Source organism: Microtus pennsylvanicus, chromosome 1, assembly GCF_037038515.1.
Source record: "Microtus pennsylvanicus isolate mMicPen1 chromosome 1, mMicPen1.hap1, whole genome shotgun sequence".
In the NCBI taxonomy this organism is placed as follows: domain Eukaryota; kingdom Metazoa; phylum Chordata; class Mammalia; order Rodentia; family Cricetidae; genus Microtus; species Microtus pennsylvanicus.
The window spans coordinates 147,628,244-147,643,151 of NC_134579.1; the positions used below are offsets into that span (position 1 = coordinate 147,628,244).

The 14,908-nt window shown below is 40.8% G+C and overlaps 1 protein-coding gene across 1 annotated transcript in view; it reads right to left on the reverse strand.

Moving 5' to 3' along the window:
* The window catches only part of LOC142856908 (vomeronasal type-2 receptor 26-like), a 151,860-nt gene extending 145,883 nt beyond the window's left edge, over positions 1-5,977 (reverse strand). Inside the window, exon 1 of the mRNA XM_075984561.1 lies at positions 5,769-5,977. Coding sequence (XP_075840676.1) covers positions 5,769-5,977 — 209 coding nt within the window. The remainder of the gene's footprint in view (positions 1-5,768) is intronic.
* Positions 5,978-14,908: the final 8,931 nt, after the last annotated feature.

A 14,908-nucleotide genomic window follows, 5' to 3' on the forward strand; every position in this document is an offset into this window, starting at 1 on the left:
TCATGCACTGGGAAATTCCTTGCGCGGCCCTACTCTTCCCTGCTGAACTATTGGCAATGGATGTATTCTGGGGAAAAGACACTCACTATTGTCAGTCCTGTCCCTAAGAGGTGAACCCACAAACTTCAGTACACAGTTCCAGACCTGCAGCCACACAGACAGTCCTGGGTAAAATCGGAGGGTCACAGCTGAGTGGGGGGTGGTGCATGCCTTTAATCCCAGAACTGGGGAGGCTCAGGCAAGCAAATCTTTATGAGTCTGAGGCTAGCCTAGACTACAGAGTGAGTTCCAGAACTGTCAGTGCTACACAGAAAAACACTATTTAAAAAAAAAAAGAGTTTGCGGTCAGCCTGATATACAGAGCAAATTCCAGAATAGTCAAGTTTAGGCAGTGAAGGACAGAAATCTGGGGAAGATGTAATTGAATATGAGGGCCATGTTCCAGCCCCAGCAAGCAGCAGAACTTGGCAGTTTTGGTCACATAGTTCTGGCTTTAGAGTTAAGGAGAGAAGAAAGGCACTATGGAACATTCCCCATTAATAAGGAAAGCTGCTGAGGACAGGCAGGTGTCCTTGAATGGAGGCCTAAGGAGGCCACTGCATGAAGCTGTGAAGTTGAACCCTAGAATTTCTTGGAGAACCCAAGATGTTGGAAATGTCAGAGTCATGAGATTCCTGCTGAACAAAGCTACAAACAGGGAATGGAACCAACCCAAGAGAAACAAGTGTGTTGCAGTAAACAAATCTAAAAGGAGTTGGAGATCTGAAGAGTGTTTGGACATCAGACATGGAGGTGCAGAGTTATGAGTTTGCCCACCTGGTTTTCTGTCTTGCTTTGGAACAGTATTTCCTATGTTCCCTCTCTTATGCTTTGGAATGGTGCCATTGTATGCTGGAAATATATGATCTGCTTTTGGATGTTGATTTTATAGGTAATTACAGTTAAGACATTGCATGAATCTTAGAAGAGACTTTGAACTTCAGACTTTTAAATAGACTATGGGTACTTTTGCAGTTGGACTTAATGCATTTTTGCATTATGATATGGCTACAAGTCTTTGGGGTGATGGCTTGAAATAAAATGGCCCCCAAATTAAGGGGCACTAATAGGATGACCGTGTTGGAATAGCTGTGGTCTTATTGGAGGAAAAGTGTCCCTGTATAAGCAGGCTTTGTGCTTTCTATATGCTCAAGCCATGCCCAGTGAGACTGCCTACTTCCTGTTACCTGCATATCAACATATCCAGCTACCTCTCCAGCACCATATCTGCCTGCATGATAACATGTTCCCTGCCAAGGTGATAACAGACTAAACCTCTGAACTGTAAGTGAGCCACCGCAATTAAATGTTTTCTTTGAAAAAAACAGAAAAATAATCAGTGCCTAACAAAACAAAAAGGCATGAATGTGGGAAAAAGACCTGTAAAAGGAAGGAAGAAATGAGAGGGAGGAAAGTTAGGTAAGAGACGCTGGGGTTGAGAATTAAACAAATGCACTATGTAAACATGTGAAATCAGCAAAGATCAAATACAATAAAATATTAACATATACATACAAGTAACACTAAATGGACTCAATAGGTCTCATTTATAAATATCTATATATTTGTTTGCATATGTATGCAGCAATAATATTTAAAAATAAAAGGCAATAAATTTAAGAGGGTAGACCATTTGGGAGGTGTTGAAAGGAGTAGAGGGGAATATAGTTAGATAGATCGATAAATGATAGATAGATAGATAGATAGATAGATAGATAGATAGATAGATAGATAGATAGACAGACAGACAGACACAAATCAACATAGACAGAGATAGAGATATATGGGGCTGTTCAGACAAAGAATTTCTTTGTGCCTTTGGCTGGCCTGAATCCAAAGGTATCTACCTGCCTTGGCCTCTTGAGTGCTGGAATTAAAGCAAAATGTCACCATATCCAGTTGATGTTGTTTATGTTAATTAAATTTTTCTAAATGTCAATCCTGAGAGAAGATTTGATTTTGTTTTGAGGCAGAGTCTCCTTATCCCCCAGTCTTACCTCACACTCACTATATAGCCAAGAATGATGAATTCTTTCAATATATGTGTATGTATAAGCCAGAAGCTGACAACTACTACTCTCTTTAAGCATGCTCTCTGTGTGTATGTGTGTGAGTGTGTGTATGTGTGTATATGTGTGTGTGGCTGTATATGTGGTGTTGTATTCATGTGCATGTGTGTTTCTGCTTGGAGGGTAAAGGCTGCTAGGATGCCAGAATAGCTTTCTAAATTACTTTTCCATCTTTAAAAACATTATCCTGTGTTCATGTGTGTATATGATGTGTGTGTAGACTCACACAAGCTAGAACACATGGAGGTCAGGAATCGACTTTGTGAGTCAACTCTCTCCTTCCACCTTTATGTGGGTTCCAGGTAGGGCCAGGTCATCCATCAGGCTTGCATGCCAAGTGTTTTACTCCATATTGCATCTCACTGGCCCTTTTTCACCTTATTTTTTGAGACAGGTTATCTCACTGAACCTGGACCTCATCCATTCAGATAGGCTGACTGGCCACAGACCTGTAGGAATCTGCCTGTCTCACTCATTGTTCCTAACCAGAGTTAAAGATGCTCTGATGGAGGCGGGTCTTGTATTTATCTGTTGCTTTCATTGGTTAATTAATAAAGAAAACTGCTTGGCCCTGATAGGACAGAAAATTAGGTAGGTGGAGTAGACAGAACAGAATGCTGGGAGAAAGAAGCCAAGTCAGGCAGTCGCCATGATTCTCCCACTCCGGACAGATGCAGGTTAAGATCTTCCCTGGTAAGCCACCTCGTGAGCTACACAAATGATTAGAAATGGGTTAGATCAATATGTAAGAGCTAGCCAATAAGAGACTGGAACTAATGGGCCAGGCAGTGTTTAAAAGAATACAGTTTCCGTGTAATTATTTCGGGGCATAAGCTAGCCATGTGGGCAGCAGGGTGCCAGGGACACAGCCCTGCCGCTCCTATTACTACAATGCTCAATAGCCTAAGATTTCACATGGGTTCTGGGAATCAAACTCAGATCTTCATGCTTGCACAGCAGACACTTCACCAACTCAGACATTTCCCCAGACCCTAAGACCTTCACTTTCGGATTCTCCTGTCTCTGTCTCCCATGGGAGATTTTAAACATTCACGTCACCAAAAAATAAGTATGCAAAGTGATGGGTTTGTGAATGAAATAAGCTTGATAAATCATTCTATAATGTATACATTTATTACAATACAGCTCTGTGCCCAATACACACATGCAATTATTACTCACTGGATTAAAATATAACATGGGATTGGTATGGTAACAAACACTTGTGATTCCAGTACTAAGGATTTGGACGCAGGAAGATATTGAGTTCTAGGCTAATATCATCTACACAGTATAGCCCTCTCTCAAAAAAATTAAAATAAAATAAAAGAGAACTCAAGGACAAGCCAGTATGGCCAATGTGTTGGTTCGTGCTTGCAGTCCTGTGTTTGAGGACTAGTCTGAATTATACAAGGAGTTCCAGAGTAGTCGGAACATAAATTGGGATACTGACTCCAAAAAAAAGTAATATAGCTCTCTCTCCTCAAGCCAGGCAAGATGCCCAAGGGAAAGAAGGCCAAGGGGAAGAAGGTGGCCCCGGGCCCCGCCGTCGTGAAGAAGCACGAGGCTAAGAAGGTGGTGAATCCTTTGTTTGAGAAGAGGCCTAAGGTGCACCCACCCACTGAGAAAATGGAGCTGATCTACTGGGAGCTCACCAAGGCCAGCTGGACTGTGACTGAAAAAGCATGGGTTAAAACTGGACTCTCTGAACATGGCGAACAATGAGGGCTGATGAGAAGCCAAGGACAATGGCACGGGGTTTTGATCCTACTTCATTTTCTGGCTTTGTGGCAGCCTAGCCAGTTTGGATGTTCACCTTCCTAGATATGGACAGAGGGGGGAGGACCTAGGACTTACCACAGGGCAGAGAACCCTAACTGCTCTTTGGACTGGAGAGGGAGGGGGAGAGGAGTGGGGGGAGGGGGAGAAGGGTGGGAGGAGGGGGAGAAGGGTGGGAGGAGGGGGAGGGAAATGGGAGGCTGGGAGGAAGTGGAAACTTGTTTTTTTTCTTTCTTTTCTCAATGAAAAAATAAATAAATAAATTTAAAAAAAAAAGAAGAGGCCTAAGAACTTCAGCAATGGGCAGGACATCCAGCCGAAGAGAGATCGTCAAATGGCCCTGCTACATTCGGCCGCAGCGAGAGGGCCATCCTCATAAGCGGCTCAAAGTTGCTCCTGCCATTAACCAGTTCACCCAGGCCCTGCACTGGCAAACAGCTACTCAGTGGTTAAACTTTCCCACAAGTACAGGCCAGAGACAAAGCATGAAAAGAAGCAAAGGCTGCTGGCCCGTGCTGAGAAGAAAGCTGCTGGGAAAGGTGATGTCCCAACTAAAAGACCACCTGTCCTTCGAGCAGGCATCAATACAGTCACCACTTTGGTAGAGAACAAGAAGGCTCAGTTGGTGGTGACTGCCCATGACATAGACCCCACTGAGCTTGTAGTCTTCCTGCCTGCCCTGTGTTGGAAGATGGCGGTCCCCTATTGCATCATCAAAAGAAAGGCCAGGCTGGGGCGGCTGGTCACAGGAAGACGTGCACCACTGTTGCCTTCACACAGGTTAACTCGGGAGACAAGGGTGCTCTGGCCAAGCTGGTAGAAGCTATTAGGACCAATTACAACGACAGATATGATGAGATCTGCCGCCACTGGGGAGGCAATGTCCTGGGTCCAAATCTGTGGCTTGAATTACCAAGCTGGAAAAGGCAAAGGCCAAAGAACTCGCCACTACACAGGGTTAAATGTACTGCTGAGTTTTCTGTACATAAATATAATTACAAACCTTTAAAAATACAAATGATGTCAAATATGAAAACACAGTAATAAAAAATCTCATCCATTTGTAATTGAATAAAAAATGATGGATGTTACTTTAAAAACCACTCTTAAATGGTTTTTGATACGAGACTCATCATGTTTCCCAATCTTGCCTGGAACTAATAATACTCCTGCCTCAGCTTTCTGAGTGATAAGAGTACAGCCATGTACCCTATGCTCAATTAAAAGCAATAAAGCTAAATACAAATGTTTAAAAAGGCTTGTTTTAGAAACTACAGTATATTACAAACGCTGGAATGATTATATCCAAAAGTGGAACTGTTCATATGGCTAACGTCATGAGCTGTATCTCCAGGACCTCATGGACTGAATGTGGTGGTGCAGCCCATCATCTCATCACTGGGAAAGGGGAGGCTGGAGATCAGAAATTCAAGGTCATCTATGACTACCTAATGAATTCGAGACTCCATGATGCTTAGAAAAAATAACAAGCAAAAGGGATACAACACAGAGGAATCACAGAGACTGATAATTGATGAAAATCTATTATTTACACATTAATCCATTCAGCAAACACACCTACATAGACACTATTTTAAGAACCAAGGATATACAGAAGAATCAAGAAGCCCTACCTGGCCTGTGGAGGGCAGACATTACACCCAGTACAAGAGCACCCATACTTCAGTCCAGTGCAAACAACAAGGACAGACAGACAGAGGTGATGTAAAAGGAGAGCAACAGAGATACAGCATGGATACACAGAGAAAGGTGGTGGCCATCTAGCTGGGACTCTGAGAATCAACCCCTATCCAAGGCTTCCACAACCTTGTAAGGCTGCTTCTGGGTTTCAGAGACTCCCATTCCACATCCAACACTTACTCTGAAGCCAGCAGTCCTGATGGTGGGACAGTGAAGTCAGACAGGGTATCAATAGAGAGATCAAAGATGGAGAAGCTGCCTCCCACAATTACATCCCCAGGACGGTCAAAGTGAGGCCTCTGCCTTGGCAAAAGCCAGGCTCTTGGTGAGGAAAAAGCAGACACAAAGACACAACCAAAGAGAACAGGAAAGAGAGTACACAGCCACATGCCTGCTGGGCACCAGGCAATCAGTGACAGGACAGCCTCATATGGAGCAGTAGCTTACAGTGAAAGGGGGCTTATATCTGGGAGGATGCTCTCGATCAAGGACCTGAGGCTAAGATCACACTGGGAATTCTAGGTTTACAGACTGTGAGGAGAATATTGGTCACAACATGGTGGAGGTGGGTGACCACTAAATCCCAGAGTCATTAAAAGTTTTATTCCCTTCTCCTGGGTCTTCTTACACTCTTTGCATCCAAGGTCACAGTTCTGGGCATCATTTGCAGACTACAGGAAAGGCAGCAATGGGTCTGATTGTCTCCTGAGGGACTTGCGAGCCCAGGAGCAGCTGTGCTCAGGACAATGTTTGGTAGAGAAACCCCAGGTGAGTACAAGAAGCAAACAGCCCAGTAGCTGAAGTGAAATATTTAGCACACTGTTCACACTCTACAGCCCCTGCATAGACCCTCCATATGTCTCCACTGTGTTGATCCACCAATCCATGTTCAGGGTGGTCTTTGCTGTTCCTTAAAAAATTTTCAGAAAAGTTTATCTAGCACAATTTGGAAATACACATAACCAAACAGCAGAAAACAATATCCATGTCTTTGTAGAGCCATTACTCATCTTCCCAAGGTACTGAGCCTTTTTGTCTATGATTGAAAAACAAATTCCAAGGTTGCCAAGGTTGTTTTCAGGTAAATTTACTTGATACACAAGCCTGATGGCCTGTGTGTGATCCCAAAAATCATCATAAAATTAGGAGACCGCAGACCATCGATTAAAACCTACAAGCTACAAGTCCCACTCTACCCTCAAACTCTTCTATCCCCAGTGACCTCAGAGGAACTCTTAAACATAGATTCCAACTACAGAGCAAAAACGAAGAGAGGAATGCTGAAAAATAAAGTATGAATGCACAGAGTGGACCAAGAGAACGAATTGAGAGCAGACAAAGAGAATGAGCCAAGGGAGACCACAGCAGTTCACTGAGACACAGCAAGTGACAGTACAGAGTGGATCCAGAACATTTCCCAAAGACACTGCAAGGATAGGACTAAGAGGCAAAAACACTGCCAGCATCAAGTAGTGAAAGAGATGGGAAGATGTCAATAGAAAGCAACATGGTAACACCAGAACCCAATTTCACACAACAGGAAGACTTCATCATCCTAACCCAGAAGAAGAAAAACAAAATTATTTGAAATGTAACTTTATGGGAATAATGGAGACCATTAAAGAGGAAATGAAAATTTCCCTCAAAGAAAGGGAGGAAAAAACAAACAAAAAAGTTGGAAGAAAACAATAAATCTCTTAAAGAAACCCAAGCTGTACCAGAAATCACATCGAAGAGGTGAGTGTGTAACTGACCGGCCAGCATGCCCCAGAAAGGGAGCACAGATGCCCCTCAATCCCCTAAACTTTCTGGTCATTCAGCAGGGGCTTCTTTCCCCAGCTACTGCCTCCCTCTTCCTATCACATCCCAGCTTGCTCCCAGGTACCCCTTTTCTTCTAAGGGGTCATAAGATCCCCCCAACTCAGCCTGTTTTGGGGCTGAGGCTCTTGGGACAAAGTGGTGAGTGCAAACAGGCAGGAGGTCCTTTGTTTCACTGAGCCTGCACACACCAAGCCCAACCTTTTGTCTGCGAGGTCCCTGGCCAGCAAGTGGCCCAGATCCTGTACCAGAAGAGCCTTTGGAGAGCATTTGAAGGAAGAGATGGGTAGGCGCCAGTGCAAGAATTCCTCAAAAATCTGAAAAAACAATATGATAACACCAGAACCCAAAGAACATACAACAGGAAGACTTGAACACCCTAATCCAGAAGAAGTAGAAAAAATAGACATTATGAAAGTGATAGAGTCCCTTAAGGATGTGAAAAACTTCCTTAAAGAAGTGGATGAGAAGAATAACAAAAAGTTTGAAGAATTGAGTAAATGCCTAAAAGATACCTTAGGAAACCAAGAAAAAAACAATCAAACAGATAATGGAAACAGTTCAAGACTTGAAAACTGAAATGGGGGTAATGAAGAAAACACAAACTGAGAGATGGCTGGATATGGAAAATCTAGGTAAACAAACAGGGACTACAGAGACAAGCATCACCAAAAGAATTCAAGAGATAGAAGAAAGAATCTCAGATGCTGAAGACACTATAGAGAAAATAAATGCACTGATCAAAGAAAACGGAAAATCCAACAAATTCTCATCACAAAATATCTAGGAAATTGGGGACACCATAAAAAGACCAAACCTAAGAATAATAGAGGAAGAAGGAGAAGAATAACAGCTCAAAGGCCCAGAAAATATATTCAACAAAATTATAGAAAAAACTTTCCCAACCTAAAGAGGGATATTTCTATGAAGGCACAAGAAGCATACAGAACACCAAATAGACTGGATCAAAAAAAATATCCCCTCACCATACAATATTCAAAACACAAAACATACAGAATAAAGAAAGAATATTAAGAGCTGAAAGGAAAAAGGTCAAGTAACTTATAAAGGGAAACCTATCAGACTTACACCTGACTTCTCTATGGAAACCATGAAAGCCAGAAGGTCTTGGATAGATGTGCTGCAGAAAATAAGAGACCATGGATGCAAGCCCAGACTACTATACCCAGGCAAGCTTCTTTTCACCATATATGGAGAAATCAAAATATTCCAGGAAAAAAAAACAAATTTAAACAATACGTAGCCACAACTCCAACCTTACAGAAAGTAATAGGAGGAAAATCACAACTCAAGGAATCCAACAATGCCCACAATAACTTAGACATATAACAACCCTTTACCAGCACAACTCAAACAGAAACACACAAACTCTACTACCAAAATAAATAAATAAATAACCAGCATTAACAACAATTGGTCATTAATATCACTTAATATCAATAGACTCAATTCACCTATAAAAAAGCACAGGCTCCCAGCACTCGGGAGGCAGAGGCAGGCGGATCTCTCTGAGTTCGATACCAGCCTGGTCTACAAGAGCTAGTTCCAGGACAGGCTCTAAAACCACAGAGAAACCCTGTCTCGAAAAACCAAAAAAAAAAAAAAAATAAAAATAAAAAAGCACAGGCTAAGAGATTGGATGCACAATCGGGATCCAACATTCTGCTGTTTACAAGAAACACACCTCAACCACAAAAACAGACATCTACTCAGAGTAAAGGGTTGGAAAAGGTTTTTCAATCAAATGGACCTAAGAAACAAGCAGGTGTGGCTATACTAATGTCTAACAAAATTGACTTCAAAATAAAATCAATCAGAAGAGATGGAGAAGGACAAGTTATACTCATAACAAGAACAATTCATCAGGATGAAGACTCAATCCTGAATATCTATGCCCCTAATATAAAAGCACCCACATATGTAAAGGAAACATTACTAGAACTCAAAGTACACATCAAACCCCACACACTAATAGTAAGAGACTTCAACACTCCTCTCTGATCAATACACAAGGCAATAAGACAGAAACCTAACAGAGAAATAAGAGAATTAATGGAAGTAAAGAATCAAATGGGGTTAAGACATCTATAGAACATTCCACCCAAATAGGAAAGAATATACTTTCTCAGCATCTCATGGAACCTTCTCGAAAACTGACCACATACTAAGTAACAAAGCAAACTTCCACAGATACAAAAAAATATTAGTAACCACCTGTGTCTTATCAGATCACCATGAAATAAAGTTAGAATTTAACAACAATGCTACTCCCAGAAAGCCTACAAATTCATGGAAACTGAACAGTCAACTACTGAACCATACCAGGATTAAGGAAGAAATAAAGAAAGAAATTAAAGTCTTCCTGAAATTCAATGAAAATAAAGACACAACACATCCAAACCTATGGGACACTATGAAAGCAGTGCTAATAGGAAAGTTCATAGCTCTAATTGCCCACATTTTTAAAAAAAAGGAAAAGCTCACATAAGAGACTTAAGAGCACAGCTGAAAGCTCTAGAAAAAAGAAGCAGACACACCCAGGAGGAGTAGAAGGCTGGAAATAATCAAACTGAGGGCTGAAATCAACAAAATAGAAACACAGAAAACAATCCAAAGATTCAATGAAACAAAGAGCAGGTTCTTTGAGAAAGTCAACAAGATTGACAAACCTTTATTCAAACTAATCAAAAGGCAGAGAGAGAAGACGCAAATTAACAAGATCAGAAATGAAAAGAGGGACATAACAACAGACACTGAGGAAATTCAGAGAATCATTAGGTCTTACAACAAAAGCTTATATGTAACAAAGTTGGAAAATGTAAAAGAAATCGACTTGGTTTTTAGATAAATACCATTTACAAAAATTAAATCAAGACCAGGTGAACAATTTAAATAGACCTATAAGTCGTGAAAAAATAAAAGCTGTCATAAAAAATCCTTTCAACCAAAAAAAGCCCAGGACCAGATGGTTTTAATGCAAAATTTTATCAGAACTTCCATAAAGAGCTGATACCTATACTCCTTAATGTGTTTCACATAATAGAAAGAGAAAAGTCATTGCCAAACTCTTTTTATGAAGCTACAGTTACCCTGATTCCAAAACCACAAAAGACCCAACCAAGAAAGAGAATTACAGACCAATCTCACTCATGAACATCAATGCAAAAATTCTCAATAAAATTCCGGCAAACAGAATCCAAGAAAACATCAAAACAATTATTCATTACGATCAAGTAGGCTTCATCCCAGAGATGAAGGGCTGGCTCAAGCATATATATAAACTGAAAGAAAAAACCATAGGAACATTTCATTAGATGCTGAAAAAGCATTTGACAAAATTAAAAACCCCTTTATGGCAAAGGTTTTGGAGAGGTTAGGAATACAAGGATCATACCTAAATATAATAAAAGCAATACATAGCAAGACAAAAGCTAATATCAAATTAAATGGAGAGAAACTCAAAGCCATCCCAATAAAATCAAGAACAAAACAAGGCTGTCCACTTTCTCCATATATCTTCAACATAGTGCTTGAAGTTCTAGCAACAGCAATAAGACAATACAAAAGGATCAAGGGGATTCTAATTGGAAAGGAAAAAGTCAAACTTTTGTTATTTGCAAATGATATGATACTGTACATCAGTGACGCCAAAAACTCTACCAAAGAACTCCTACATTTGATAAATAACTTCAGTGATATGGCAGGTTACAAGATCAACTCGAAAAAAAATCAGTAGCCCTCCTATACACAAAGGATATAGAAGCAGAGAGGAAAACCAGAGAAACTACACCTTTTACGATAGCCACAAATAGCATAAAATATCTTGGGTAACTCTGGCCCAAGAATTGAAAGATCTATATGACAAGAACTTTAAATCTTTGAAGAAAAAAACTGAAGAGGACACCAAAAAATGGAAGGATCTCCCCTGCTCTTGGATTGGGAGGATCAGCATAGTAAAAATGGCAATTCTACCAAAATCAATCTATAGATTCAATGCAGTCCCCATCAAAATCCCTTCAAAATTCTTCACAGATCTGGAGAAGACAATAATCAACTTTATATGGAAAAACAAAAAACCCAGGATAGCCAAAACAATCATATACAATAAAGGATCATCTGGAGGCATTATCATCCCTGACTTCAAACTATATTACAGAGCTACAGTATGAAAATAGCTTGGTATTGGCAGAAAGACAGAGAAGCCGACCAATGGAATCGAATAAAAGACCCTGATATTAACCCACAAACCTATGAACACCTCATTTTCGATAAAGGAGCTAAAAGTATACAATGGAAAAAAGAGAGCATCTTCAACAAATTGTGCTGGCAAAACTGGATGTCAATCTGTAGAAGAATGAAAAAAAATCCATATCTATCACCATGCACAAAACTCAAGACCAAATGGATTAAAGACCTCAATATCAGTCCGAACACACTGAACCTGATAGAAAGGAAGTGGGAAGTACTCTACAACACATGGGCACAGGAGACCACTTCCTACGTATAACCCCAGCAGCACAGACATTAAGGGCCTCATTGAATAAATGGGACCTCCTGAGGCTGAGAAGCTTCTGTAAAGCAAAGGACACTGTCACTAAGACAGAAAGGCAACCCACTGACTAGGAGAAGAGCTTCTTCAACCCCACAACTGACAAAGGTCTGATATCCAAAATATATAAAACACTCAAGAAGCTAGACTTTAAAATGCTAATTAACCCAATTAAAAAATGGGGCACTGAACTGAACAGAGAATTCTCAACAGAAGAAGTTCAAATGGCCAAAAGACACTTAAGGTCGTGCTCAACCTCCTGAGTGATTGGGAAAATGCAAATCAAAACAACTTGAGATACCATCTTACACCTGTCAGAATGGCTAAATACAAAAACACCAATGATAGCCTTTGCTGGAGAGGATGTGGAGTAAGGGGCACACTCATCCATTGCTGGTGGGAATGCAATCTTGTGCAACCACTTTGGAAATCAGTGTGCCGGTTTCTCAGGAAATTCGGGATCAACCTACCCCTGGACCCAGCAATACCACTCTTGGGAATATACCCAAGAGAGGCCCTATCATACAACAAAAGTATATGCTCTACTATGTTCATAGCAGCATTGTTTGTAATAGCCTGAAGCTGGAAACAACCTAGATGCCCTTCAATCGAAGAATGGATGAAGAAAGTATGGAATATTTACATATAAGAGTACTACTCAGCAGTAAAAAACAAGGACTTCTTGAATTTTGCATGCAAAAGAATGGAAATAGAAAACACTATCCTGAGTGAGGTAAGCCAGACCCAAAAAGAGGAACATGGGATGTACTCACTCATATTTGGTTTCTAGCCATAAACCAAGGACATTGAGCCTAAAATTAGTGATCCTAGAGAAGCTAAATAAGAAGAACCCAAAGAAATACATATAGGCATCCTCCTGAATATTAACCTTCATCAGGCAATGAAAGGAGACAGAGACAGAGACCCACATTGGAGCACCGAACAGAAATCTCATGGTCCAAATCAGGAGCAGAAAGAGAGAGAGCACGAGCAAGGAACTCAGGACCACGAGGGGTGCACCCACACACTGAGACAATGGGGATGTTCTATTGGGAACTCACCAAGGCCAGCTGGCTTGGGTCTGTAAAAGCCTGGGATAAAACCGGACTAGCTGAACATAGTGGACAATGAGGACTACTGAGAACTCAAGATCAATGGCAATGGGTTTTTGATCCCACTGCACATACTGGCTTTGTGGGAGTCTAGGCAGTTTGGATGCTCACCTTACTAGACCTGGATGGAGGTGGGTGGTCCTTGGACTTTCCACAGGGCAGGAAACCCTGATTGCTCTTTGGGCTGACAAGGGAGGGTACTTGATTGGGGGAGGGAGAGGGAAATGGGAGGCGGTGGCGGGAAAGAGACAGAAATCTTTAAGAAATAAATAAATAAATAAAAATTCAATGCAATCCCCATTAAAATCCCAACAAAATTCTTAACAAACCTTTATATGGAAAAACAAAAAACCCAGGATAGCCAAAACAATCATATACAATATAAGTTCTTCCGGAGGCATTACCATCCCTGACTTCAAACTCTATTACAGAGCTACAGTAATAAAAACAGCTTGGTATTGGCATAGAATCAGAGAAGTCGACCAATGGAATCGAATAGAAGACCCAGATATTAACCCACAAAGTTATGAACAGCTGATCTTCAACAAAGGAGCTAAAAGTATACAATGGAAGAAAGAAAGCATCTTCAACAAATGGTGCTGGTATAACTGAATGTCAACCTGTAAAAGAATGAAAATAGATCCAAAACTATCACCATGCACAAAACTCAAGTCCAAATGGATTAAAGACCTCAATATAAATCCGACCACATTGAACCTGAATGAAGAGAAAGTGGAAAGTAGACTGCAATACATGGGCACAGGAGACTACTTCCTAAGAATAACCCCATTATCACAGACAATAAGAGCAACATTAAATAAATGGGACCTCCTAAAACTGAGAAGCTTCTGTGAAAAAAAAAGGACACTGTCATTAAGACAAAAAGGCATCCTACTGAATGGGAGAAGATCTTCACCAACCCTGCATCAGACAAAGGTCATATCTCCAAAATATATAAAGAACTCAAGAAACTAGATGTTAAAATGCTAATTAACCCAATTTAAAAAATGGGGCACTGAGCTGAACAGAGAATTCTCAACAGAAGAAGTTCAAATGGACAAGAAACACTTAAGGTCATGTTCAACTTCCTTAGCTATTAGGGAAATGCAAATCAAAACAACTTTGAGATACCATCTTACACCTTTCAGAATGGCTAAATACAAAAACACCAATGATAGCCTTTGCTGGAGAGGATGTGGAGTAAGGGGTACACTCATCCATTGCTGGTGGGAATGCAAACTTGTGCAACCACTTTGGAAATCAGTGTGCCGGTTTCTCAGGAAATTCGGGATCAACCTACCCCTGGACCCAGCAATACCACTCTTGGGAATATACCCAAATGATGCCCAATCATATTACAAAAGCATTTGTTCAAGTATGTTCATAGCATCATTGTTTGTAATAGCCAGAACCTGGAAACAACCTAGATGCCCCTCAATGGAAGAATGGATAAAGAAAGTGTAGAATATATACACATTAGAGAAGTAAAAAACAATGACATCTTGAATTTTGCATGCAAATGGATGGAAATAGAAAACACTATCCTGAGTGAGATTACCCACTCAAAAAGATGAATATGGTATGTAGTCACTCATTTGTGGACTGTAGCAATAAACTAAGGTCATTAAGCCTATAGTTCACAAGCCCAGAGAAGCCAAATAACAAGGTGAACCCAAAGAAAAACATTTCCTCCTGGAAATTGGAAATGAACAAGACTGTGGGGCAAAATTTGTGAGCATGGGGGTGGGGGCAGGAGTGGGGGTGATATTGGGGAAAAGGGAAGAGGGGGAGAGGGAAGGCACAAGGGAAAGACTGGCAAG